At 42.6% G+C, this 27,952-nt stretch overlaps 1 protein-coding gene across 2 annotated transcripts in view; it reads right to left on the bottom strand.

Moving 5' to 3' along the window:
* TBXAS1 (thromboxane A synthase 1) overlaps window positions 1-11,930 on the bottom strand; it is a 234,144-nt gene extending 222,214 nt beyond the window's left edge. Inside the window, exon 1 of one of the 2 annotated variants that reach the window (XM_026083866.1) lies at window positions 11,687-11,930. In XM_026083866.1, the coding sequence (XP_025939651.1) occupies window positions 11,687-11,784 (98 nt within the window). In that variant the 5' untranslated portion in view covers window positions 11,785-11,930. The remainder of the gene's footprint in view (window positions 1-11,686) is intronic. The other variant, XM_026083864.1, reaches the window with a different exon arrangement.
* Between the last annotated feature and the right edge of the window lie 16,022 nt (window positions 11,931-27,952).

A 27,952-nucleotide genomic window follows, 5' to 3' on the forward strand; every position in this document is an offset into this window, starting at 1 on the left:
TGTTAACTCAAATTTTTAAAATAAAATGAAAAAGTGACCTTTAAACCAGGTCAGATATCATCTATTGTCTCACACAATAGTGCTACTCAGTGTAGCAAAAAATGGCAAAAATTTGTTGTCTGGCACTCCAACTCATTTAATAAAATCATCATGTGTGCCCACCCTGGTCCAGATCAGATCTGTATTACAGAATGGTCCAGTAGTGCAGAAATCCAGTGCTGGTAAATATGAATCCACAGCCTGGGCTTCATAGTAATAGATACTGAAATTCTGTACATGGGCTGCAGTTTTTTAAAAACACAGAACAACATATCAACCACAGAATGAAGATATACAAGTCCACAGCGAGGCGGTGTCATAAAACATGTGCAGGGTCAATGGCTAACATCTCTGTTATAAAAGTTCTATTGGTTTTACCCAAGGTTATTTCCTTGGCTGCCAGAAGTCATTTGGCTGGAGATGGAGTAAGGGGGCTGCTTTGGGGACTTGGAGTGATCTGAGGATCAGAGCAGTTATGTTCTGCCTCTTTTTTAGAAGCTGTTTGTTCCCAGTAACTGCCTACATATTTATATATGTAAATAACTATCACCAATAACTGCACCAGGGGAAAGTATTTTCCTCACGTTCTAAATCATGTTCTATCAAGAAAAACAGAAGAGGTGTCCCCAAATTTTGTTGCCTTCCTGCCCCCTTCTGCTGCTAGCTCCAAGTTCCTCCAGGTCTCAGAGGTCGCTGACAATCATAGCAAAAAAACAGTCCATTATGCTAGTGACTATCAAGCCTTTATGACCTTCCGTGCCCCTGCAAGGACATGCAGCACTCCCCGAGGCCCTGGTGCGAGAATGTCAGGTGTAGCCCACTCATCCTGTACAGAAAGCCACCTCTCAGGAGGGTGGTGAGCAGAAAGATGCTGCCTGGGTAAGTGATGCCTGCAAGTGCCCTGTCTCCAGGGCTCACCTGCAGCAGGACCACGTGCAGGAGCTCGCTGGGCACCATCTCCATGGGCTCCTCATCCAGCACCATCTGCTTTTTCCCATGCCCAGCTCCTCCATGCAGCATTACTGGGGCTGCCCCCTCCCTACTGTGCCTTGTGGCCATTCACCCCAGCCCCTGAACCATTTGCCATGCCCAAACAAAAGCAGGAAGGCAAGAGGTGCCATCCCCAAGGGCTTGCAGCAGGGCAGAGGGGCCACTTCTCCTGTCTCCCACCAGGCGAGGTCCTGCAGCCCGCAGCAGACATGTGCCAGCCACAGCACTGCCCTGGTCCCCAGGGAGAATTCCCCACCGGCACAGCAACCTGCATGTGCAGCACATTGCCAACAGCTGTTTTGGCTGTTTCCCCGTCCCCTCATTTTTATGACATACTCAAATTCACTTAGATTATTTTTGCCCCTCATCCTCCCACATACAATAATCCAAATCCATTCAGAGTGAAGACACAGTGTCTGAGACTGCAGAGTTCCTCCAGCATGTCCTCTCGTGCATCGTTAAACTACACTATTAAATAACTAAACAGCTCAACTCTATTAGTAATCTTATTATTACAGGATTGTAAAAAAAAAAAAAAAAAAAAAAGTGTGTGTGTGTTTTTGTTTTTTTTATGATGGAGCTGCTACTATCTGGAGGAAACCTGCGTTATGCACACACAGAAAAGCACACACAGAAAAGTACACACGTATTTCATATGGTGCATTGCAAGCTGCACAGAATAGAAAGCAGCTGGAGGAAAATGGCTATAGAGAAATGGTTCTCTTGGGCATCATCTGTTGATTTGTTTTGTTTATAGAAGGAATGAGATTTTTATCTCTGCTCAAAATATAAAATGCTTCCATGGCACTGAGTTCACTGCTTGGCTACGCTCTCACTCAGGAACGTAAATAAGAAGAGAAGGAGGGAAAAAAGGCTTCCCTGTACAAAATCCCTAGAAATGTCAAAAATTAAATAGGAAAATGTCTGTCAGTGATACAGTCAAGACTTGCAAGAGGAACTGAGTTACCGGCTATCATGGAAGTGAGGGCCTCCTTACAATGCTTGTTATTTGTTTGCTTCTACCAAAGCCAAGGAGGCAGGTCAGCAGACACACTCTTCAAATCCCAAGTCTCAAATCCCAGTCTGAGCCCTGGCAGGATGAACATCCTTACACTGTAAGTATACCAGTCCTTATGTGATTTACAGCCCATGAAGGTACAGATGCTTAAGGTCCTTTGATCATCTCAGGCTTACAGAAATACTCCAAGATCCTTCTGTAACCCTGCTCCAAGGAGGCCTCCTCATTCCTCCATGTCTTACACCCAAGAACTGATCTTCTCTTTCTTTCAATGGCAGGGCACTTTTTCCAAGGAGAGCACCAGACAGTTGCTTTTGTACTCAAGTTCATACCACTTCCATTTATATTAAGCAAAAATCATGAGCCATTATCTTTCAAATAGCCCCACCTAATTAATTACAGACTAGATTTGAAGTTTTTCCTGGAACCACCAAGAGGTGTTTGCTCTCCTCAGAGCTCTGTTATCTCTCAGCCAAAGCTCCGGTCTGACTGGCTCACTGAAGAAGTGTTTGGGCAACCCAGAATCCTTCACCAGGTACAACGCATCGTAAGTTTCACAGAGATGCACAACAATCCAGAACATTAGTGCTTTACTTGTTGATGTCTACCCGTATATGAGAAGTACAGATTTTCAGTTTTCCTACCACAAAACCTATACTGAGGCCTATCTCTTGGAGAAGTTTGCTGTATCTCAACCCACAGTGAAGCTTTCAGGAAAAATGTTCAAATTGAGGTTTGTTAAAGTCTTCAGCGAGCAAACAAATTGCATGGGTATTTTAAGAGTTAGAGCAAGGCCCCCGCAGTCTTGACCACCATTTCTTCTCTCAGCCTCTGACCCTCATGCTAGTATGCAATGTGCATAAGTTCCTTCTGCTGTTCCTTCCTCTCCCAGGGTGGTTCTATTTCATGTCTTTCCCACATTTCAAACCACGTGTCTCCACGACCTCTTCATCTTGTTATAGCTCTGCTGAGAGTGTGTTTACATATAAGCTCTTAGGAGCTTTTGGGATGAGAAGCTACAAACACACATGAACAGATTACATCAGATTTATTGCTACTGAATAACTTAAGAGAACAGTTAGGGTTACAGGTTCAAAACTCTGCCAGTATGTCTCATCCAAGAGTATTTGCCCAGCATGAGCTTGATCAGTTAACCAATTACCCATCTCCTCTGAAGTCCGCTGCCTTTTCATCCTTCCTATACTCCCCTCGCAACTTCCAACAAATATCACAGGTTTATATTAGCTGAAAGGAACTATTCTTTCCCAGGAAGCAGACTTCCCTCTGTCAGCACAAGCATACAACCACTGCCCTATGCTCTCCTACCTCCAACTTACACCTCAGCTCAGCTTCTTTCCTCCGGCCTCAACTTCCCAAACATATTTTGCCTCATCCCTAATAACCCCTTTCTCAAGCTCCTGTAGAGTCATGGCCTTTTATTCCCACCCATTATTCCTAGTCCTTCTCCAGCCATTCCTGTTACTCTTTCCTAGACATCCAGCTTCTTTTCCTATTCAAGAACAAACACCAAACCAATCTAACAGTTTCTATTTTCCCGGTTTATTGCTTCCTTGACAAACTCACCCTGACAATCCCACAGGTTCTGCAGACCTGTAGAAGAAAGGACCAGCCAGGGAAGAAACCCCAATGAAGGGTTATGGACAGTCTCCCACATGCTAGGTGGCCCCTGCATTAAAACCCTCAGTTCCCTACTGCCCTGCGCAGTCATTCCAGCCATAGGAAGCACATGTAACATAAGCAAGTAGATCTAAAAGGAATTGGCACCAGTGTAAACAATGACACAAAGAAGCATGGGAAGAGTCAGGCATTAAACATCTCATTTTTCCTGTAAAAGTGAAACAAATGCATTTCCAGCAGACCCAAACCAGAAAATACTTTGAGCTCTTTCTGTTGGCTGTTTCTCAGCAGTTAGGATACACTACTGGGTTCATGGAACAGTAAACTTTGTTTTCAATGGGAAAAAGAGCCAAAAACAAACCTAGGGAGATAACAGATAGAAAATTCCATCTAGAGGTTTTATGTATGTCAAGAGGAACTGACAAAAGACACTAGAGTGGCAACTAAGGCATAATTTCTCCATAATATGTCAATATTTTATTTTAAAATAAGTTTTCAGGTGGCTCCATCAAATACTGTACAAAACTTTTCTATAGAAGAGGAGGACGTGGCAGTCAAATACATTAACTGTGACTTAGTCAGCAACCAGGGCAAAACACACACAACATTGTTATTTTGAAGCTTGATGTGAGGGTGAAGAGGAGTGAGGAAGAACATAGGCAACTTTGTTTTAATGAGGGGAGCAGTGTTTAAGGAGAGGAGAGAAGGGGGAACACTGAGGGTTACTTTTCAGCACAGAGGAAGTCTAACCTGTCAAAACTGCCCATTGATTTAGCTTTTCATTTAAAAATCAGCACAGCCAGGCTGGCAGGAAACTTAGGCCACTATCTGAAAGATTTCAAGTGACAAGTCCATGCCCCTTGGAGCCCATAAGGATGCAAAACCACTCACCCCAAGGCAGGGCAGTCACAGGAACTGCCAATTTGCTCCCCTGGGGTTCAGGGGAGAGCAGGATTTGTGGCACTGTCTGGAGGAATTACAGCTGTCCTGAGAGGCCCCTTTGAGCCTGGCAATTAAGTGTACAGACATAGCAAGACACAGCCTCTGCGCAATGGGATAAAGTGCCCCACTGCTCAAGTAGGCACAGCCCTCTCTCCAAGGAGGGAGTTTACATTGCCTTCTTTCATCATTTCATTTCAATTCAATTTAATGCACCAAGGGCTGTGTGTTACGTTGCTAACATAGTCAGCAGATGGAGGCAGGAGCTCCTAGAAGGCAATTCAAAGCACCCAATATTAGATGAGGTGCCTGAACATCCCCAAGATAAATAAAGCAACCTGCCCCAAGCCAAAAAGCGGATCAGTAGCAGAGACAGAGAGGAACCCAAAATGCTAGCCCAGCACAGCTGAAGAAAGTTCCACAGAAACCTCCCAGGCAGAAGCTGCCTGAAGGAGAGGCTAGAGCAATCCTCCTTCCTCGCTAGCTCCCCTGCACTGCCCCTCGAGCTAGACCCAGCCCATCCAAGCCCAGCAAGAACAGAAAGCAGCGACAGGATTGCTGCAGGGCTGTGCCCTGCTCTGGCTGGCCTGGTGGCATCTGTGAGTATTAACCAGCTTTGCAGCATTCATGGATTATGGTCTATTAGATTCGAGATCTGGAGACAATGCCAGACAGCATGTGAAGTATATGTGTTTCATGAAAGGATGCTATCCTATTCCTGTAGGGTTACCTTAACATACTATTAATGCTATAATCTCCCTGCACTAAAATCAAATTGTACTTGCGTGCTTTTATTGCGGAAGAGGGAATAAAGGAGAGGGTTTAAGGAAAAACCAAGTCAACAAGGAATGAGTAAGCTCGGTGTTGATCTCTTTATCCAGAATTGTTGGGGTAGAAATGCACCTTTACAAAAGCAAAAAAAACCAACCAGCACTTCAGGGCCTTCAAATAAACACTGCTGGCCATGTAATCTCTAACTTCAAAAAACATAAACATTATAATTGGCCTCTGAATTTTACTAAGAGGTGCAAGCAAGCAAAACTAAAGTCACACAGCACTAGAAGCTGAGCTACATTTATCAGGATAACAGAGGTGTCATAATTTAGCCTCTGAGGACACCCCAAATAACTTTACTTTGAAGCTGCAAAAGCAAAGCTGGAAAACTTGGCTCTGCCTCTCCCAAAAACCAGAGCACTTTGTTTACTGAAAAGCAGCATAATCAGGGCACTGAGTGAACTTCATTCTGGACAATCAAAACTACCTTGTTTTCAGATGAAAAAAAGTGTATTCAGCCATTTGTTGTATGGCACTTTTCCAAATTATAGTAGTTTACTCTGCTGCTTCTCAGGCTTGGCTTCATCTAGCTCACCTAGAGATGCCTGATTTAGCTCAAAGAGGAGGCTATATATTGCTCAGCTGTGGGATCAAATTATGTTTTACATGTTAGTGGGAATTCCAGATTTGCTTGATGTAAAGCTGTGTGACAAAGACAATTCGGGATCGGTGAGTTTTTTCTGTCATCAACAGCAGTTTGCTGATGTTTCCTGTTGAGTCAGATCCTTATAACTTCCATAATGGGCTATTTGAATAAAGGGGAGGGAAACACAATCACTTCCACTAACATAATGACCATTTTAGGAAAAAACGGCTAGGGGTTAACTGAACATTAAAAAAAAAAAAACCACACACACAAAAACTTCCCTGCCTCCTGCCCCAGTAAACCTGATAGGGGGCACACTGCAAACTGAGAAACCGCCAAGCTGTAATAGGGAAAGACTCTTTAGGGAACATAGTCTTAAACCCAAATCTGAGGTCAGCCACCACTGTAGGAATGACGTGCAAAATTGAGGAGAGTTCAGCAGGGAGAGCCGGTGAAAGGACAGCCCGGGCCAAGCTGCAGTACATGAGCAGTGGTCCCTGAGCACCTTTAAGAGAGCTGTGCTTTCTGCCTGCTGGTAAAACAAGCAGGCTTTAGCAGCTGAAGATTAGGATGTCTTTCTGAACCTCTTCACTCATTGAACCTCATATGAGAGCAGAGCAAGACATCATTATGGATTTATGCTGGTGCTCTGTACCCATGCCTCTGTCTGCAGCCATGGTGGGCCTAGAGCCTTCTTTGATAGCAGCGGCAAGAGCTGGAAAAGCTCATGCATACCCACCCACAGTTGGTGCTGCTTTAAGAGATGATGCAAGTTTTGTACTGCCTAACATTGGCTCTGGCTGGAAACATTATCTGAATGTGTTAGAGAGAATAAGCTGCTCACCTTATACCTGCATTCAGATCATAGGCCTAGAGTCCCAGCAATCAAACAACTTTTGTAAACACCAACATTTTTAAAAGCAAGAAATGGTCCAAGGTCTATTTTTAGGTGGCATCTAGCTGGAGAAAAAGATCTGAGATGTATTTGATCTCACTTTTGCTTCACTGAGGCCCAAACAGCAAGGTTCTACAAAACCAGAATGAAATTTTATCTAGAGACAGATATCTATGAACTTGATTTTTCTTTCATAGCCCTTCCCAAAACCACATATTTAAGCAATGCAAAACAAGCAATAGTATTGAAATCATCTATACACAATACTAGCTGTCCTAAAATTTTAAATTCTAAAGCAGTCTTGTACAGATGTGGTATCAACTGATGAATTCTAACACACGTTTTCCCCAGTGCCTAACTATCTCCTCTATCTCTAACTGTATGCAAACATCTAGGCTTAAGATCAGAGGAACATTTTTAAGAAGTTGTTTTAGTTTTCATTCTTCTCAGTCAAAGACTGCAAATGCTTTGGGTCAGCGTTGACTTGTTACATAACGCATGGACAGTAAATGTCTCTATACACTTCTGCAACACAAATCATCATTAAAATTGCTTTAATGTAAAAATGGCATCTTTCTGATTCATTTTATATGCCACTAGTATATATTTTACTATGTTTGAAAGCATGCAATTAGACACGCATCTTACAAACATAAACAAACACCTCCCATCCAACCCCCAAGTGTCTAAAAAAAACCCAGGTTTGTTTAGACAAGGGGTTGATAATCCAGTTTGAACACAGGTATCTGAATGCTGTGACAGCTTCTTCATAATGCTAAGCTTATGGTACATTAAACTTTAAAGCAAGATAAACTCCTGCTTTCATTTTATCAAACATCTTCCCAGACAGCAAAAAGAAAGACATAAAGCAATGTTTTCAGCTACAACCAAGCATGGGAGACCCAACTCAGCATATATTTGAGATGAAAATGAACAATGCTTTGCACAGCTATACTACTGTATTTTTTGCTAGAGAATATCACTGGGATTTGTAAATGTTAAACCTCATACTCCTCCCTTAAAAATAGTATTTATTTTTATTTCACACCTGAAAGAAACTGAGAGTCACAGAGTTTAAGTGAATAGAGACAGCAGTCTGTGAAACTGAGGAAGACAGTGCTCTTGAGAACAACTATTCTGATAATTAGTTTGACTAGCAGAAACCACAGAGGGGGAAAAAACAACGACAAGATATTTTTCAAGAGCGGTCAGTGTTGTGCCACTGGTTATTACTGGACTTCATGTACTAAGCCAGATTATGCCTTTTTGTGGGTAAAGCAGTAACAATTTCATTGTCTATCACAATAGTAATGGTATAGCAACATTCATCTAAGAATCCACAACATGAGGCTGGCAGGAAGAGCCTTTTTTTAACCTATTGACAGCAAGTAGAAGGGACAACCAAGTCCTTCTTCAGATCTGGAGAATAACAAACATCAGGCTTAAGCACATTAGTGAAATTAACAGTTTATGAAAAAAGCAACTTCAGATGTGCTCTTTTTGTTTCAAATCTGAAGAGACTGTGTACACAAAAGCTTCTCTGTTCTTTCTACTCCCCCCCCCACCCCAAATCAGCTGACTTAAAAGGTATTGCCTCTCCCTATAGCTAGCTGACTTAAGGCCATGTGGGTTGCTTGCGAAGGACAAAAACATTAAGAGATTATAGTCACTGAATTTTCCCCTGACTTAAAATTGACACAATAAACTACAAATACACCCTCATATTACACTGATGACAATACATGAGAAATGAGAGGTGTGCTATTAAAGGATTTGTTATAAAAAAAATTATCTTCATTGTACCATAAATAACAGCCTAAAGAATGACCGAATCATCCAAGTTTCCTCTTAAGACCTGTAACTTCTTTAGAAGTTTATTTTTATGCAGCTACAGCCTTGCCTTTTCTCTCCTTCCCAATCAACCCTCACTTCTCTCCCTGTTTCATATGACCTCACCTTACCCAGAAATGCAGAGATTGGTCTTATCACAACTTAGCAAGATACCACCTGTCAGCTGAACTGTGATAAATCACAGCTGCCCTTACAATACACACACTAACAGCTACTGAGGCTTAGCCGATGGGTGGTAACTCGAGGGGGGTCATTTAAACCACAGAGTATCCCTATCCACAAAGATCATGCTAAGGAAACAGGTCAACTAACATGACAGTTGCCATCACCATGTTACTATTCTAGTGTACGTTAGACCTATTGACTCTTCTCTTTAACTGCCACTGCCTTTTGTTTAGATTGCAAGCTTTAGATTGTAAAACGAACTGCTGATTCTTTGTACTCACACAAGTTGACACAATATGACCCTGATCTTGATCAATTATATGCCACTACCGTATCTAAATTTTAACAGCAAATATTCATTCTTCTCTTTCCCCACAACTGTCTTTCTGAGAAGATGTAACACTCTGGCAGAAATAAAGCTTGAGAAAAGAAGAGTTCAGAAGTTATTAAAAAAAAAAGAAAAAAGCTTATCATGGTAGCATCCAAGGAACTTGAACAGTTATTGCTTTATTATTACTCCTGCCATACATAATGCTTGTGTTTTCTAACTCTGAGAAGAGGCACACAGTGGGGTATGCAACATGATTGCAACAAAACACGTTCTCTCAAATTAGGGACCTGCATTTCTATTAGCAACCTTTTATGTACTGTTTAAATAACTCCTTGCACCCACTGTTTCAGCCATGAATGAAGGAGGTTGTCTGTGTATGCGGACTGGGTTTTGTTCATCTGTTTAAACACAGAGCTCTGCTATAAAAACCTTATAAAAACCAACAGCAACAACCACACTTTTTGCAGCAGATGTGCCTCAAGACATTAACCTTACAGATTTAGTCTCTGCATTATACTGAAATAAATGAATCTGAATAGCTTAGTCCACTAGGCAAACCTACCAGCATCCCAGATATGTTGTCCAATGTGTTTTATTGCAAGTTTAAGAAACAACACCAGGCTCTCATTGGAACAGTGGCCTACAGGCATCTATGTCTTTAACAAGCTATCCTAAAAATCAACCTGTATCTGCACATCAACAGCAATAGTTATACTAATATGACTAACGTGACTGTAGTAATAGCCACCAAGCATATAAGAGTACAAAACCTCTTTCACTTGTAAAACTCCAGCTTCCTTTACACAACAACTTCACAAAACACTCATCTTTAGCTAGGGAATGAGAAACGCTGAATGGTTTCTCTCTACTGAAAGGTAATTTCCCAACTCAGTTCTAAGGTGCTAAGAAACTCTAAATCACACTTTTTGAAGCTTACATAGTAAGCACTCAGTTCAGCAGTTGACTATCCAGAGCCAGGAACCCGGCTTAACTTTGACTTCATACTGCTATTAAAGTTAGGCCTGTTTATGTCAAGACTTCTTCACTTCAATGGGAGGAGTAGCCTTCTTTCAATTTTAACTAAAAATGAGGCTCTGGAAAAGCACATACTAGAACATAAGTACATTTACACAGCAGCTCTGTGTCTTCAGAGACCTGGGTACGTTTTGACTTTTATTAAGTGGAAGCATCAAGCTTTTACAGCAGTCTCCCAGCTGTCAGGAGCTCACCAGCCCATGTGCTGCGTTTCTGAATGGTGGGTCTGCCCTTCCCTCCCTCTTACTTTAAGCTTACAGAGATCCATAGGCCAGCATGGATTTATTGAAGGATCTAGTGCTGCCAGTCTTTTTCCAAGGATAGCTCAAAGTCAGTGGGACTTCCACCTTGGTGATAATTTCAGCCAGAGGTTTGGGCAGACCAAACTAAAAAAAAGCAGGCTCACCAACCTACTTGATATGGCAATGTACATCCAATATGGGCCTGACTTCACTCTTGAATCTCTCTAGACTCTCCCTTGACCGACAAGGAGATTGAACAAAGCTCTAAAGAATCAAGAAACATGTGCAGAAGTGATCCCTCCTTTACACTACTACAATGACTGATAAACCCATGGTTCCATCACTATTTTCCTATAGCTCAGCTTTGGTTTTTCTTCACAGGTGCTTTTTCTACCACTGTCCCCAAATCTTTTTTTCTCGAGTACACAAACAAATAAAATAAAATAAAATAAAGTGGTTCACTGTAAAGCAGGATTTGAAGAGGTATTGAAGTAAAAATGCAGTCAGAAAAGCATTTCCAGTTCAGCTAATTTAATTTCTGAAATAAATTATCTGGACAAAGATTTTTCTTCCATTTCAGCACACTCCATTGCAATGCCTGCTATGGTTTACTACTAGGGCTGCTGTCATTCTGATTTGTACCCAGTACTCAATGTGGCAAGAACAAGAGAGGAAATTCAAACAACAGTTAAAGTGTTTGAAATCTTAAGCTGAGGAACCTGTCAAGAGACAAATGTGCAGCACAGTACAGAAAGAGGTCCAGCAAGACGCTGCAACAAGTGCTTAGTTTCTTTCTGACCAGCACCAATATTCCTGTAGCCTACAGAAATTAGTAAGAAACCAACATTAATAAGTTCTTAGATTTTGAAGACAATTTTTGTTAATAGTTGGTTGGTAAAGCACTTCAGAGAAAATATTTCAAGGACAGAATTCTCTAAAAAGCAACATGATTTTTTAGTAAGTATTTATTTCAACCTTTGCACCTAAACCAACTCCCTCCCATATCCCTTTTACCCAAATATCTTCCTGCTTCATCTTAAGAATAAAAGGACTGTATAGATGTTGGGGGAACTTCAGCAGGCGGCGCACGACACACATCCTGTATTATCATGCATACACTTACCAATACAGTAGAACCAGAAAGACCACTAGCAAAGCCAGGGTGACAGTTGTCCTATTCATTTCTGCAGAAGCAAATGCCAGGAGATCTCCAAGCTCCATTTTCCTCCGCTACAGCTCCAGCCTTGAGTGGTTTGAGTGTGTGCGCAGGGGAAAGTCTCCTCAAGAGCTGATAAAGCCTTCTACAGCTACATGAATGACATCTGTAATGAAACAGGAACCAAGAGAGCAAAACCACATCAAGTCAAGTACAAACTGCAAACCTTTCCTGTTCTCATCGACTGTACACTCAGAGAGAGAACTTGGAGGCTTCCTGAGTGGTAGGATGTAGCAATTTTTCCCCCTCTGTTGTTGACTGTCATGTCAGTAAATATTTACATAGCCATTGCTTGAGACATTAGTGCTGTCCAATAGGTTTTGAGATGCAAGTGTGGGAGACTGGGGAAAAATGTGGGGAAAAAAAGAGGGGAAAAGAGCCTGACCACAGTACAGATCATGGAAGAAGAAAATAAAAAGACCCTCAGTAGTGCCTTGGTGTACAAACGGTGATATTCTGTGAAATAACAAAAATAGAGCATTTCTGCAATAGAAAACTTCATTAACAGTTAATTTCCAAACTGATTATACTCTAAAAGAATAGAACAAAGTCAATTTTAAATTATCCCATCTAAAAGGAGGGATTAGGGGAAAGCTCATCTAATGTGACTACTAGAAAACATATATAGAAAAAAAAAATAAAGGGCAGTAAAACCTGACTGTGGCACCAGGATCTGTAAGTTAGCATCAGTCACGACTCTATGCAAACAGGATTGTTTCCCTATATCATGTCATGTTCAGGAGTACTGAGCAAAATTTACTGGCTCAGTGAAGTGTCCCCTCTGGAGACACAATGCAGGGGTAGCCAAAGTATTTCTAATATCAAGGATAGCATTAATATAGCCACATTGACTATTTCCGCACTATGGCATAGCCAAGCTGTCACACTCCCTCAAACAATCTGCACATGAACACCCAAGCTTTGAGTGCAGTTCAGGAAATGGGCTGTCCGTGGCATACAAATTCCTCAGGTTTCTTCCATATTTTTCTGCCTGCAAACCTCAGTCTTGTTTCGAGCATCTGATCCAGTCCAATTAGAGGGGTCACCCAGAAAGCAAACCTTGGAGCACTTCTTTGATAGGAGACCATCAACCTGTTGCATATAAAGTTATTAAATGCTAATATTGGAAAATCTTCAGGATTACAACATGAGCAGGAGCAACTTGCAAGTAAACACTCTTCCCTATGATAAAATTCCCAGGAACCATCCAGTATCTTTTGTTATTACTGAAACTAGAAACACCCACATAGGTACCACACCCTTCCCACATATTCCATATAACCTATTTGAAAGTTAAGAAAATCGAAACTACCCAGAAAACTTGGTTTGTGAATTATATGGTAACCTTGAGAAACAGACATTCTGCACATCTGATTCCCATAACACACCAGATGAAGAGTGGTTTCTTCTCATACAAGCCCCTGAGATAATAGCTTAGATTTAATGTGCAAGGCTTCTCCAATATCACTGTATTACATTTCCTGCTCTTATCAGAGAAGTTAATAATACAGGTATCAAAAAAGTAAAATCTCTAACACAATGGAGTTTAATTTTAAGAAGATTTGGCTCTCTTCTAACTGAATCACTGCTATTTTGGTTCTCTGCACTTCACAACAGCATTAATCCCCTTCCAGCCCCAGATCCTGGCAGAATAAGTAAAAGGTGTTAACCAGCTCATCGGCTGCACAGAAAAGCACAGTAGTTCCCAGAAAACCTGGCTTATTGCATTAACAATGCTATTGCTATTCTGGGTCAATAACAGCACAGGCAGTTTGCTGCTGCTGCCAAGCTCTCCAAGAACAACTGCAATAAGATTCAAGACCAGTGACGCAAGGGATTGATCAGTGGGCACAAGCCAATCCCAAGCAGCAATTGATCCTGTGGGACTTTAAGGGGGAAAAAAAAAGTATTCCATGTGTATTAAAAACTCTTCAAAAAAACTGCTATTAAGTTCAGCAAATAGAGAGTCAACTACAGACCTTGCTTAATTTTAGAAGTACACTGGAGCCTTTTCCCAGGCACCCTGGGAGGTAGGTGGGATGAACAGTTCTTAAACACACGCATTACAAAGGGAAGTAGGCTTTCGCATCAGCATCCAATTTGGAAGCAAACACATAATCAAGTATGTTCCCAACAACAACAAAATCATTTCTTGTTGTTGATGTTGGGGTTTCCATTTTGTTTTGTTTTTTTAAACCTCAGCACCTGTTTCTTGCTAAAGGGTTTTTACTTGGCATCTTCAACCATGAAGAAGGGTGGCACGCAGCATTAATTCTAAAACCCACCTGGAACATGCCTCACAACAAGCCTACATGCTTGTATTTATCATCACAAAGTACTTCACTTCCCTGAAGAGACACAGTCTCAGAAATCCACATGATACATTCTGGGGGAAAAAAAAACATTTGGGGAGAGGGGTATGTAGGGATCAGGGAAGGAGACAGCAATAAAAATAGGCTATTTACCAGTCCTACCTCCAGCATTCCCTCTTTCTTTAAAGCTCATTTGCATGAGAAATACCACCCTTATTAACTAGTTAATAATACAGATATTTTCCATCAACCTCATAATTCTTTTTCTGGAGACATGCTGGTCAGGCTGATTACGACAAGGATATCAAACCACTGCAAAGTCAGGTATAAAGTCCTCACTAGCGACACACCGGAGGAAGCCGAAGACAAGCAGAAGTGGGAGAGCGCCTTCTCCAGGCAGACTGCTGTGAGTCAGCAGCACTAGCTGTGCTTGCCCTCATAAGGCTTCTCTCCAGATCTCATCTACCAGGCTTCGCAGCTCCTCAGTGTGGTGCCATCTGGGCTCTCCCCTTTGGCAACAGGGTGAAGCCACAGATCTCCACCTTCTTCCACGCAAATCTATGCTCAGGATCTCATACCCCATCGCACCCCTCATCCCCCAGCACTGCCGTAACTGCAGTCTTGGAGCTCCCCAGCGAAAGGCAGGCCCACAGTATAGAAGCTGTTCAGTCCTAAACAGGAGAAGATTCAGCTTCTCTGCACGTTTGCAGCAGTAAACATTAAAAAGGGAAGTATGTTACTGCATTTTAAGTATGAGAAGTTGAAGTGTTCCTCAAATGAAAAGGAAAAAAAACCCAAATCCACACAATCCAAGTTTTCCAGGAAGTATTCATGCCTTAAAGCCTTGTTTGCTGTAACTCCAAGAATATTTTTTGCAAATGCACTTCCAAAACAATGCATTTCAACTTCCAAATGAATACAAGCGAGGCAGTGAGCCTCAGCAATGCTTGACATGCACAAGTGTCTTTAGGACATGAAATACAGAGCTTAGTTAATTAAAAAAAATAAAAGAAGTATTACAGAACTTCTCAGTAGGCCTAAATCTTGTTAAGGATTTTCACCTAAGTTTTCAAAGCTTATCAAATGGAAAATAGTCTCATGCATTTCACAGAGATGTAAGCTAATGACTAACCAGCTAGGCTAACCATGAACTCTTGCTAACAACCTAATTCAACTCCTCTCATACTATTCTACTTGGTATGTTTTAGATCTATAATAATCTAAATAAGAATGAGCCACCCCTACTGTACTATAAATGAAGGAACTCTAGAAAGGTGTTAAGATTTCAGTTTTCATTTTATAGCAGTTCCTCTCCGTAGAAATTTGTAGCATGGCCTTGAGATCAAGGAAGATCTGTTGTTAGACAGCCTGGCCACAAAATATTGCAAATAAAATGCTACAGAATGGCTTAAAGAAAAAGAAAACATGAGATTAATCAGAGACTGCTTTATATATAAGCTTTAGCAAAGCCCATGTACAAACGTGTATGAGTATATATGGTATCAATTTTATCTTAAAGAAAAAAACCTTTCCAAAGCCAAAATGAATTTTTAACATCTTTAAGGTAGACTAATTGAAAAGATCAAGTGTACATTTCACAAAGAGATTTTTATATTTAAAACAACCTTATAACCAAAGTACTGGGAATAATAATGTATTAGTACAGAGGGATTTACAGCTGTCTAATATGACTTCATTATTACTATCCCTGCTTATGGATTGACCAAGCAGATTAATCAGGTGATTTTATACTCCTGCCCAATAAGCTATGGCAAACTACGCAAAGGGCAGACCACCAAGAAATCAGAGTCCACCTAAAAGATCCTGCCCTGCATTCAAAACAGGCAGGAGCACTGAAGGAACACCATGGAGTTGTGCCAGATTCTTGAACCACCTTGGAGAAAGTCACACCAAGGAATTGTTTCTCCAAGAGGCAAACACTGTAACTGTGAGACCACACTGGGGAAGCTGCTTTCATGGCACTTCCTACTGAGAAACAGAAGGATAAACTTTCATACTGGAATTGTTTCCTAAGTCAGAACTTGGTTACATTAACCTAAATGCTTCTCAGAAAACAGGCAGCCAGCTTTAAATTCAAGGAAAGCTAAAATCTTATGCAAACTTGTACTTTGCTAGCAAATTAAATCTTAGCTGACTAAAAGTTATGCTACTTCTAACTCAGTCAATATCACAGGGGCTGAAAAAACTCATTATGCTAACTAAATGTAGTGCCATTGTACTAAGTCTCCTCTAAAGCAACAAGCTGTGAGATATCCTAGTTATTTCAAAGAACTCCACTTAGAAATAGCACAGATTTTGTGGTCAAAAGGAATAACAGTTTCTTCCTCTTCCTGTGAAAGTTCGGAATGAGTTTCTAAAATAAAGTTACCTTTGCTAATAATGACACTAAGATCTTCCAGCCCCTGTGAAATTCCAGAGAAAGCAGAAATAAATGTAACATCTGCTGCTCATGGCCAGGCATTTCTAAGCGAATTGACATTATTAAATAATCAGTAACTTGTTTATATTTCTATAGCTTGCTTTAGAAACACTGATTGATTCAAGCAAGCCTATAATTTCATTGTCCTATAAACTTGACTAGAGATAAGTAAGGATTTATGTTCGAGGATCAATAGTTCCACGTTGATAATAAAACCAAAAAATCCTGCCTAGACTAGTCTTATACAGGAACAGAGCCATATAAATTTTTGCCTTTGTAACAATAAAGTGATAAGAACCAATAGGTTATAATTCTTTGTATGAAGTTCAATTTTTAAACACATGAAAAATATCTAGCCTTCTTTGTTTGATTGAAAAGCTACTTCTGATAGCAAACTCAAAGTCCAGATTCTCCAATCTGTGTTTCAGTACTGGACCACAGAACAAAAGAACAGTGAAAAACTTAATAGAAGCACCTTGTTCTATAATTTAAGTAACTAAATTGTGCTTAACAACTTCCCTTTCATACATTAGCTCACGGGATCGACACCAAAACATATAAAGCCCAATCCTTTTTTTGCACTCTGTAAATAGGAAGATCCAGAACACTGCTTTTCCCCAATTAATGGAAACATTTTGGGAGTTTGGCATGCTAGCTGGAGCTACTACATTCCTCACCTTACCTCTCCAGTTTGTAGTTCAATAATTTTATTATGAAATCCTTTCAATACAATACAAAGAGATTTCTTCAGAGAAAGATTACACGCAGCCTCACTAAAAGCAGGGCAGGGGTTTCGGAGGCAATTAGCCCCAGTAATTGGCATTTCACAGAGCAGCGCCAACAGCTCCCAGATTGCCAGCTGGTGAAGTCCTAGCCATTACATAGTTCCAGTTGCCCCAATGGAGAGGAAAAAAAAAAAAAAGAAGAAGAGGAATCAAAGGAACAAGTAGAAAGGACAAAGGTGAGAATAACAGGCGAGTAGGGGAAGAGCTCAATGTACTGTCCCAGGGCTTGCGTAGCTGGGCAGGTGCAACCATCCATGCTATTTTCTGCATGTGAAAAAGACACGTCAAATCCTGGACAAACAAAATGCTCAGTACCTCTCAGCAGCTCTGGATCAGGCCCTCGCCCTTCACCCATGGGGCTGAACGTGGGGGCAGAGCCAGAGAACAGGGTCCATCGACCACCCCGGCATGGCCTGGGGGTGAGCCAGGCCGAGGGGCAGCCGGAGATGGGGGCAGAGATGAGGCTGGAGACAAGGCTAACTGGGGGGCCAAACTCCACCCAGGAGACAGAGACAGAGGTGAGGCACCTTCAGCTGAGGTCCACAGCCCACCCAGCAGAGAAGGGCAGAGACAGGGCTGGGGACAGGCACACCTGGGACACAGCTCAGGCAGGGACAGGGAGCCCAGGCCCAAGCATAAATGAGACCCTGTCAGAGGGTGGAGGTCCCAGGTGAGGTTGGTAAGGCCTAGCAGTGCCCTCAGGGCCTGGAGAGGCTCAGTACTTAATCTTTTCTACCTGTTCTAGGCCTTATGATGGACCAAGGGAGCAGGATATTTGAAAGAGTAAATTCACCAACACAACACTAATACCCCATTGAAACACATAATGACAAAAACGGGAGACACCAAAAGTCTCAAGAACCTTGAACTTCTGATGAGCAAGAAGCATTCCTCACCCCAGCTCCATCGCTATTTTTCCAAACAGTACATACTCCCAGAAGGAGTCCCACAGACATGAATGGAGACACATCCCCTTGGGTAGTAGCTCTCAGGGTGAATAAGAATTGGATCCCAACCAAGAATTGAGGACAGTATCATCTCTGCCCTTATGCTTTACCTCTGTCTAAAATCAGAGGGATTGGATGCAATTCTCTCTCCAAGAAGCGTATGAAAGCAAAAAGAAAGAGCAAAAGAATATACCATGGATCACACAATACAAATATACCGACCATGGGATAGGCATTATAACTCAGGCATTATCACCATCTAGTCTCAGCACGGAAAAGGAGGTTGACTGGCACAAAGAAAAAAGAAAAGTCAGAATCAAGTACCTCAGACTAATACTATTGCCACAGTAATTGTTTTAAACTTCAAGATGCCTAGTTGCACTCTATTACTCTACATCCATACATAGAAAGGATATACTATTGCAAAGAAATTTAACCTGACAGTTCAAAGTAATCACTGAGGACCAATCCCAGTACTTCAGCAATTCTTTAGCAGTGCCCATGTAGCCTCTCTTCTAGGCTGCAAAAATAGCCTTTCACTAGATAAAGGAAATCCTACCAGAGAACGATATGTGCAGTTTGTTTTTTGTTTTTTAATTCTGCTCTAACTACAGTAGAAAGGCAAGGGGAAATTGGTGACTTGCTGCCTCTCTTGCCTTTCAAAACATTCCCCATGGTCAATATTTCAAAATACCAATACCCGCAGTGTGTACAATCATGCCAGATACCTTCAGATGTCAGTAAGATTGCAGGATGGACCCTGCACTGGGACACACAGAGCTGGGATAGGAAAACACGTAACACCTTCACACTGTAGGGCAAATGCAGGGGCAACGTCATGTACATTGAAAAGCCTTATCTTCACTCATGCCCTCATCCAGGGGATATTTATTGCCTAAATTTATTCATCGCATGATAAATAATTCTTGGTAGATCATGCCCAGTATTCCCAAAGGCCTTCTTAACCATATGAAAGGGAGCAGCAGATGACTAACGCGCAAATTGTGACTCCTTAAATGCTGCAGGAGCACATGTAAAGTAGGCATGGCTTTACTCTAGGTCAGCCTTTCGTGCTCTTCCATTCATTGCTTTTTTTGCCGTGGTCCTTTTTGCTGGCCCCTTGTACACTAACCACGCCAAAGCAGAACTCCCTTCAGCTCCCTCCCACTCATTCTCAGCAGCTATGTTGTAACACACACATGCATAAATGGTGAGGGGGCAAAAAAATGTAAAGAACATCCTTACACAATAACAAAACCAGCATTTCCAAATCTCAAGTTGTCATTGCAAGTCTTTGCCTTGTTGGGGTTTCTGCTAAAGCACTAATTCTTCATTCATGCAATTATAACAAATTCAGGTTTTGCTGGGGGCAAAAAGGGTCAAGTCCTCACAGCAAGAAAAAAGTGTTCCGAAGCTGTGAAACTCAAAGGATCAGAGGCCAAAATACTAATTAAGCTATTTTAATTACTCAATAAAAAAATGTATTTTTCTCCCGCAGTCTCATGAATCTGAGATTGAATTTGTGATTTCTGAATGCTTAAGGTTAGCAATACTTGCAAAAGGACATGAACCCAGTAAAAGTTGACCTGTTAGCCATGAGAGGAGAAGTTAAATGGAAGACTAAATAAGGTGACACATGGGTTGAAACAGCAGGAGGAACTTAGTCTCAACAGGGTTTCAACCCTGCTGACACTCTTGTTCCATTTAACTTGCTCTCTCAGGCTGAAGCATGGACAGGATCAGAACCTAAGGTTCACAGTGAGTCTAGCCTCCTACCTTCTGCTGCCTCCTACCACCTCACAGATAAGCACGGTTTGAAACTGTGACTGGGCTAATGTAAAGAGGATATAAGTATCCTTTTCAGCTTCACTGAAATAGAAAAAAAAAAAAACATGGAGCAAAACTTTTTGCCATCATAGTTTGTCTTTCTACTGGCTGTTGATCAAAGCTAGGGTTGAACCTGAAAAGCCATGGCCCTGTGACAATCTGAGAGGACCACTTTGTGCTCAGCACAGAGCCTAACAAAGTCTTCAAGCTCTAAGGGTCTTGGGTTTTTTTTCTAAACACTTCCTAGAAATATCTTTCTACTCTGACCATGCTACTGCTTTCTTTACCTTCAGCCAATTAAGTCCAACAAACTCAAGTGAGGAACTGCAATGATAAATCAGCTCTAGCATGACGACGACCAGCAGTACTGACAACTGTCCACTTTTAACTTCAGTTCCTCTTCCTCGCTATCCATTTTAAAGTATTCTCTTTAACTTAGAAGACTACCACTTGCAGACACTTCCCCCTCACCCAAATCTCACAGTTACACTCACAAAGCAACCACACTGGCATGACAGGATCTCCAGCCCAGCACAGAGTCCCATAGAAATCAATAAAAATGTTAACTAGGTGCATTAGAAGAGATGCAGCTTACAGAGTCAGACCTGCCAGACACATACAAACAGCCCTATCCAAGATATGCTGGAATTTCTCCATGTGGATAACATAGAGCTACACTCTGGTTCCTAAAGTAAAATCCTGGGCAGATACCCAAATATATAGGGTATTGCCTCCTTAAGAGCCCCGGGACTGCTTTGTGACAAATCAGGCAACTAGAGAAGTCAATGGCTACCTAGATATGTTGAAAAGGAGGTAGGACTAATTTAGACAGCCCATGGGCAATGGGATGTAATGATGGACTTTAATTTATTTACTTTATACTAGTAAGGAAAGTGACACACAAATGCAAGATGCCAGATGGAGTAAGCTGACAGGAAACGGAGAAAAGCCTGAGGTTTCAGGAGGGACCTATATTTATGCAAGACTAGAAGCCAGGGGCAGAAACAGCAGAGACACCGCACAGGACAAAGGCCTCACAGCACATTCAGTAAAATATAGTTTCTTCCACTCATCTTTACTTTGCTGTGACACTTACATATTTCCCTTGGCCAAGTTTTTAAAGCAGTGAGGCATCAAAAGAGGGAAGCAGGTGCTTACAGGAGCCTTTTCAGCAGCACACAGGTATTTTAATGGTGTAGCAAGGAATGACATTTTTATAAGTCTGGTGCAAGTAGAAGTACCATGTCCCTGTGTGGCACTCTCAGCTCTCTGGATGGAGAGCACCAACTCCGAGAGTAAAATATTGTTTTCCTCTTAGTATATGTAACTCCAATTAACCTTACTGGAGCATTGTGGGTACACTGAGAAGATTACACTCCTTAACCTGCAGTTACAGCCATATTGTAAATGCAACATTACATGTTTTCTATTATGGTTCAAGATCGCTATGCTCTTTGAGACTGTTATAAACCTCAGAAAACAGGGGTTTATAATGGAAACACTGAAACGCTCAACTCTAAAAGCCCTGGCAGAAAGGAAATACAGCTATAAATTCAGCTTCTGTTTTCCAGCATGTATATTGACAAGGTATGAATAACACTTATTTCTACGCTTAGACAGATGTACACATTGCTCAGGATAACCTTTGCTGTAAAAGTGGAGGATGGAAAGAGCTCAACGTGGAAAGAGCAACCTTTTGTCTTGTCTTTTACAGAGCTATGGCAATTGCAATAATGACATAAAAACAGCGATTGCAATTTAGTAGCCTATTCACTAGGGCCAGATTCTGAATGCCCACTTTTTTAAAAGGCAGGAGGTGAAAAGACCTCCCCCGCCAAGCCCTTCAGCCTCCCTTGCTAATAGGGCTTGGCTATTTGAATGCCATTCAAATGAGACTGCAAATCAACTTACCAGCTATTGCAAATATATCCCTCCTCTTATACATACGTAAACTGGTCCCAGGCTCCTTCCCGCTACCAAGCAGCTCCCGTTAGCAAGGAGCACAACTTGGGTAACCATTTACCGGAGCTGCTAACGCAAACAGACCCTGAACAACTTGGCAGGAGAGAGCCAGGCAGGCAACCGCATTATTATTTGGGCTGTGACATTTGGGCATTTCTTCGGCTATTAACAGCAGCCACAGAGGTGGGTCAATATAACCCCATTAGCCACCTCATGTTGTTTGCCTTCTGATACGCGTCGGGAAAGAAAAACAAAAGTGACGCGATTGCACTTCGGGAGGTACAACAGGAAAATCCATGCCCGAGCCGCAGAGGGGCAAAGGTGGTGCGGAGAAGATGATGCACTTGCAGCGAACGTAGCTCTTTGCCCCAGCAGGGAGGGGAGAGACGTGGCAGTGGCGGCATGAGGGGCTGCGGCAAGGACCTGCGCAGAGGCTGAGCACGGCCAGCCCAAACCCACCCCGTCTAAACTATCCATTTTTGTCTTCAGGGAAAACCACCCAATTTTGGTTTTGATGTCTTGAACGCACACAACACAAGCCTTTTCGGCACCGGTCAGCATTCCCTTACACCTTCAATGAGGCCATGGGAACGGGGCTGCAAAGATTTAGAAAATTCAATTTTCCGGCCAATTTCCTTGCTAACTTTTTACCTCAGGAGCAGGGGCAGGGAAGGGGAGTGCCTGCCATCCCTCACCTGACACGGTATGCGTGCCGTTGAGGCAGGGGACAGGGGACCACAGGAGGCTCCACCACCACCTCCACCACCACCACCTCCACCTCCACCTCCACCTCCACCTCCACCACCCTGCTCCTCCTTCTCCTCCTCCTCCCAGGAAACCTGCTGTGCTGCTGGCTCTCACAGGCATCCCGGGCCACAACACGACTCCAAAAATAGCACTGCCAGTCTCGCAGCCACCTTCCTCGCATGGATTGAGCTGGCATAGGTGGTGCCAACCATGTACAGGGAAACACCTCAAAATGCAGCGAGGCTGTAGGCAAATATGGTCCTTGTGTTCTTGTTACTAGTGCTGCTCACATTTGGGAAAATTTCTTGAACACACAGGAAATGCTTTTAGATTCAGTTCCACTGCCCCATAAATTACATTTTGTTATGTACATATTAATGATGTCTAATGCTGTAAACAGTGAGAACATGAGGTATGCCAAAAATCCATGAGGTATATAAAAAACTTCACGTGAAAAGTAACACACAAGCCCTAACTGTTGCTGCAGCTGGTTTTTAGGTTATGGATTAGCTTGCAGAAAGTTTGGCACCGCTTACCAACACCTCTGACATTAGCTATAGCATCCTGATTTTAGATGTTTATCACTGACTCGTGGGTGATAAATTCAGTGTTTGGGAGCACTTAGCTTACATTTTTGCATTTGTTTGATTCATGAAGGACAGCAGCTCGTTAGCTTTGTGGTTTCTGCTTTTGCACGCAACAGCAGCCCTGGCACCGCTGCTGCACGAGCTCAAGTGGCCCAGGAACGGTACCTCCATGCGGACCTGGAGGCACCACGTCCCGAGCAGGAAGGGAACGGCCTCGCTGTCAAGACCTGTTCAGCATTTGGCAGCTTCTGCAGGGATTAACAGCAAAGCTACTTTATTACCGTTAAAAGGGCAATGCAATTCTCAGTAGAACTGAGAACTGCCTTTGGCATCTTCTCCTGGGAGAGATCTTTGCTAGTACTAGCGCCTGTCTTTGCTTTCACTTTTTTCTTTTAAATAGGGTCTTGCACCAGTAGCCGCAGCTAAAAATTTCCATTCTGCTCCCACAGTCTGTCAGTGTGCCTGTGGCTTGCTGTACCACCACAGGAGCAGCAGCTGAGCATCAGTTTTGCTGGATATAAAGAGTGCATACAGCAGATCTGCACTCTTCAGTATAATTAGTAAACTAGTTGTAAGAAAGGAGCAGGAAGATACAGCTATACTATCATTGAACCCAGTGCCAATTCATTGGGGATCACCCCATAATGTACATTTAGCCCTGGAAGCATCCTTGCACAAAACATTTCCCAAAACTCTCTAACAAATTTACACTCAAGTACTTGAGGACCAACAAGAAGACTGGAATAATTTCCCAGACAGCCAGAGGATCAAAGCCAAAGTTTTCACAAGTGTTTTACCTGAACCATGAAGTACACAAAGCTGTTTCTCCTTCCTGCACTATCCTGACTAGTGCTCTGCTTTATTAAGCAGCAGCATGAACCCGATGCATTTCCTAGGATTTTCACTGCTGACCATAGCGACCTGAACAGTCTGAGAATTTCGGTTGACTACAGTTCAGCAGCCGTGGAGCAAGCAGGAGAAACACTGGAACAAGCAAACATGTGCTGGCAGAAGCTGTTGCACCCACTTACACAAATCTGTATTTGGATATTTCTCCCTGCTGAGACCTAGAAAGTCTACTGTCAAGGAAAAAAATGGAATTAAAAAAACAAGCTTAAATCCAACAAAAAGTTTGGTGCTATAAGACCCTTATCCACCAGAGAAAAAATTCCAGTCCCTGTCAGGAGCAGGACTTCCCCTCCATCCCCATCTTAAGATTCAACGATTATTTATTCCTGATAACCTTTAAATAGAGGAGCCAGCAGCCACACTCCTAACCACAGCTGCAAGCGAGAATGACATCCCTACATAGCAGCTCCCACGTGCTAACACTGCAAACGCTCCCACAAGCCAACCCACATAGAGGTGACTTGCCCAGCAATGTGCAACGGGAATGAAAGGGCAACATCTCCCAGGCAAAAGCGCAATGCGCGGGCTGGTGGGGCAAAAGCATCTCCGATCCCCCTCCCTCAACTCCACAGCAAATACTGGGAGATCCTTACCTTTAAGTTTCTTCTGTGCTTCTTTCATGGGTTCCTGGTTGGCCTGCCAGCAAGCAGCTGCGGTATAACACCCCGAAGGGAGCGGTGGAGAGTGTAGTCATCGCTGCCTCCCTCAAAACAGACAAGTGCTTGGAAAGCTGCCCTTTGCCGAGCAGCCGGGAAGAGGCCGCAAGACTACAACTCCCAGAAGCCCATGGGGCTCCCCATTGGTCTCCCCCCCGGCTGCCCCTCGCCACGCACTGTGGGGGTTGTAGTTCCTCCTGGGCAGCCCCCCCCCACACACGCACACCCCGCACCGCACCGCATCGCATCGCATCCCCTTCTCTTGCTGGGGAGAGGGGATTTGCATGGCTGCCTGGGGAAAGGAAACAAGACGCTGGAACATATTTAATTAAAAATATACATATAAAAATTGAAAAAGCAAGACTTGGCAAACGTCTTGGTCGAGGGTAAGTGGAAAAGAGGAAGTTGGCATAGTTGCAAGATCTTCTTGATGCCGGTGGGGGTTTTGTTTGCTGTGGGGGGAGGGAAAAATAGAGTGCCAAAAGCATCGTAAGCGAGTATTGCGAAATAACTTTGCAAAATCAGATGGGAGAAACTTAAATGTTCCCATACACTAATTAGTTAATGACTGGCCTCAAGCCTACAAACGTGCCCATACTTAACTGTATCCTCCACTGAAATGAATGCAATTGAATCTCATACTCCAGTTGTTCCAGAAACTCAAGGCCTCTAGAAATTATAAGCATGGCTTAGTAATGGTGAAGTTTTAGAAGTAATTAAGGGCTTATCCACACTAGGAGTTACTGCAGAATAACTTCCTTCACTTGCATAACTCCCCTCCCCTATGCTGGACACGCACTTCACACTAATACTGCTTTATTCTGAATTAGTTTGCAACATTTGGGCTTTCAGTTCACAGGCTACCTCCACCTGAATTGACTGAATTGTGCAAGGTGAGCCTAAATTGCATGTTCTTTTTTAACTTGCTGTGTTTAAGCCTTTATTTAGATATTTCTCCCCAAGAGCTGGATATTTATTTTGAAAACCAGAAGTTAAGTTTCTCACACAATTTCTGCTGTCCTGAATTCGTGACATCAACAGGAACACTAAATGCCACATGACCCACAAAAAAAGCTTTGGGTTCATGGCCCTTTTTGCATAATTAGGATCAAAATGTTTGCTTTTCTAGCAGCGAGAGGAAGGTTGTGCAAAGAAAAGAATGCTGTCCTTTTAGAGTAAAATCTCCATTCAGTAATTAGTTCTTGTGGGCAGCTAGTTTTAACGATACTTCAAGGAGAATAAAACTTATAATCTGTCCAGAGTGCAGTCAAAGCTTTAAAGTTTTGTCCAAGTTTTATTAATTGCATATGCATCAGAAACATGAACAATGTTAATGTACAACCAGCCAGAAAAGTTCTTCCAAGACTGCTGGCTATTAAAGCTCATGGATATACAAACAGCTCTCCATTATCGGAGGTAAAGAGGAGGAGAGGAAAAGGTTGGTTTCCTGGATAATGGAAAATAGTAACACCTGAGGGATGCAGGAGATCTCAGTGTGCAGGCAGGCAGGTGCTACCCATGAAGACCTCTTAGCTTCTGCACAGTGCCAGGTCAAAGCTGGCTTTGTGCCTTCCTGTGGCAGCTTTCCTAAATTAATAAGTCTTCCCCAAGCTGGGGAAGGCATGATGCAGAGACCCAAGCAGAGTCCTGCCAGCCCCTGGCAGACCCAGGCTGCTCCATGGCACTGAGATGCGCAGTGTGGCTCTGCCCAGGGCTGCCTGAGGGCTGCGGGACTTCCCTGCTCACGTGAAATGACCAAACCCCTCCCGGACCCCACCTGGCCCAGGGAGCAGGCTAGCTGCTTTGCAAGGCTCTGCATCTCATCTTATAAATGCTCCTAGAACAAGCTGGTGCCATGTGAACAGTGTACTTAATCCGTAACCTGGATAAGCCTTCCAGGGTAATTAAGATTCTGCAGTATGTGATTTTTAAAAGCAAGTTTTCACAGACTTGCTCGAAAAGCGTAAGTTTTGACCTAGTACTTTTCATTCAGAGATTTCTGAATAATCTTTTTTAATGCAGGTTTAGAAAAGAAAAAAAGGCAAGAATATGTTCTTTTGACTTCAGTTCAACTTCAATTGATACAAAACCTATTAATCATGGGCATGCAATTTACATTGAAAATGCCTGTATTAAAGCAGAGACCTCGTAGAGGTGGAATGGATTGCTTCCTAAGATCTTTTGGCATTAAGGGTGGAGTTATGTTTATTTTTGTTTTTTGTTTTGAACTCTGTAGCGTTTGATTGACTGAGGCTATATCCCTTATTAAAAAAGAGCTTTACGAGAACTGCTTCAGAGAACACATAGGATTATCACTTCTTCCAACAGGTATTGTGTTAGGCCCTGACCCTGCAAAGACTTGCATAACCAAATACACCATGAATAAGTCTATTGAAATTGCTAAGGTCTGTTTTATGTTCTCATCTTCCTATTTCCCAGAACAAAAATGGCCTCAGTCATCTATTATTTGCAAGAATTCACAGATAAAATTTGAATAAAGAGGAAGCATGGATAATATAGCACCAGACACTCCTATTGTTTTGTTGGAGTTGGGAAATCCATTGGAGACTAAACTTTGTGTAAACACTGATCTCACGCTGGATGCCCTTCTTCCCTCCCCAGTGGAACAGCTGACGTGGGGGAACCTCAGCCCACCCCACTCACCGGATCTCCTCACGCTCCGAGCTGAAAGAGATGCCATCAGTAAGGGCTACAGGAAGATAAACGTGATGCTTTTCCCATATGGAAAAGAGAAGCAAAATCCAGGTGCAGACAATTTCCCAAAAGCAGAAGACAGGACAAGAGGAAAAACGATTTTGGGCTAACATTGCCAGAGCTAAAAATCACAGTGCCTTTCACAGGGGAGCTTGCTTAAACCCCCACACAGCATGGCATGGCACGGGCTTGCAGCCTGAGTCTCCTGCTACATGGATGAGTGAGTCAAACTCAGGATAGCGTTCAGCTGCATACATAGCACAAACTTTCTGTTTTGGCTCCATAT

This window comes from Apteryx rowi, unplaced genomic scaffold (assembly GCF_003343035.1).
Source record: "Apteryx rowi isolate R43461 unplaced genomic scaffold, aptRow1 scaffold_62, whole genome shotgun sequence".
In the NCBI taxonomy this organism is placed as follows: Eukaryota; Metazoa; Chordata; class Aves; order Apterygiformes; family Apterygidae; genus Apteryx; species Apteryx rowi.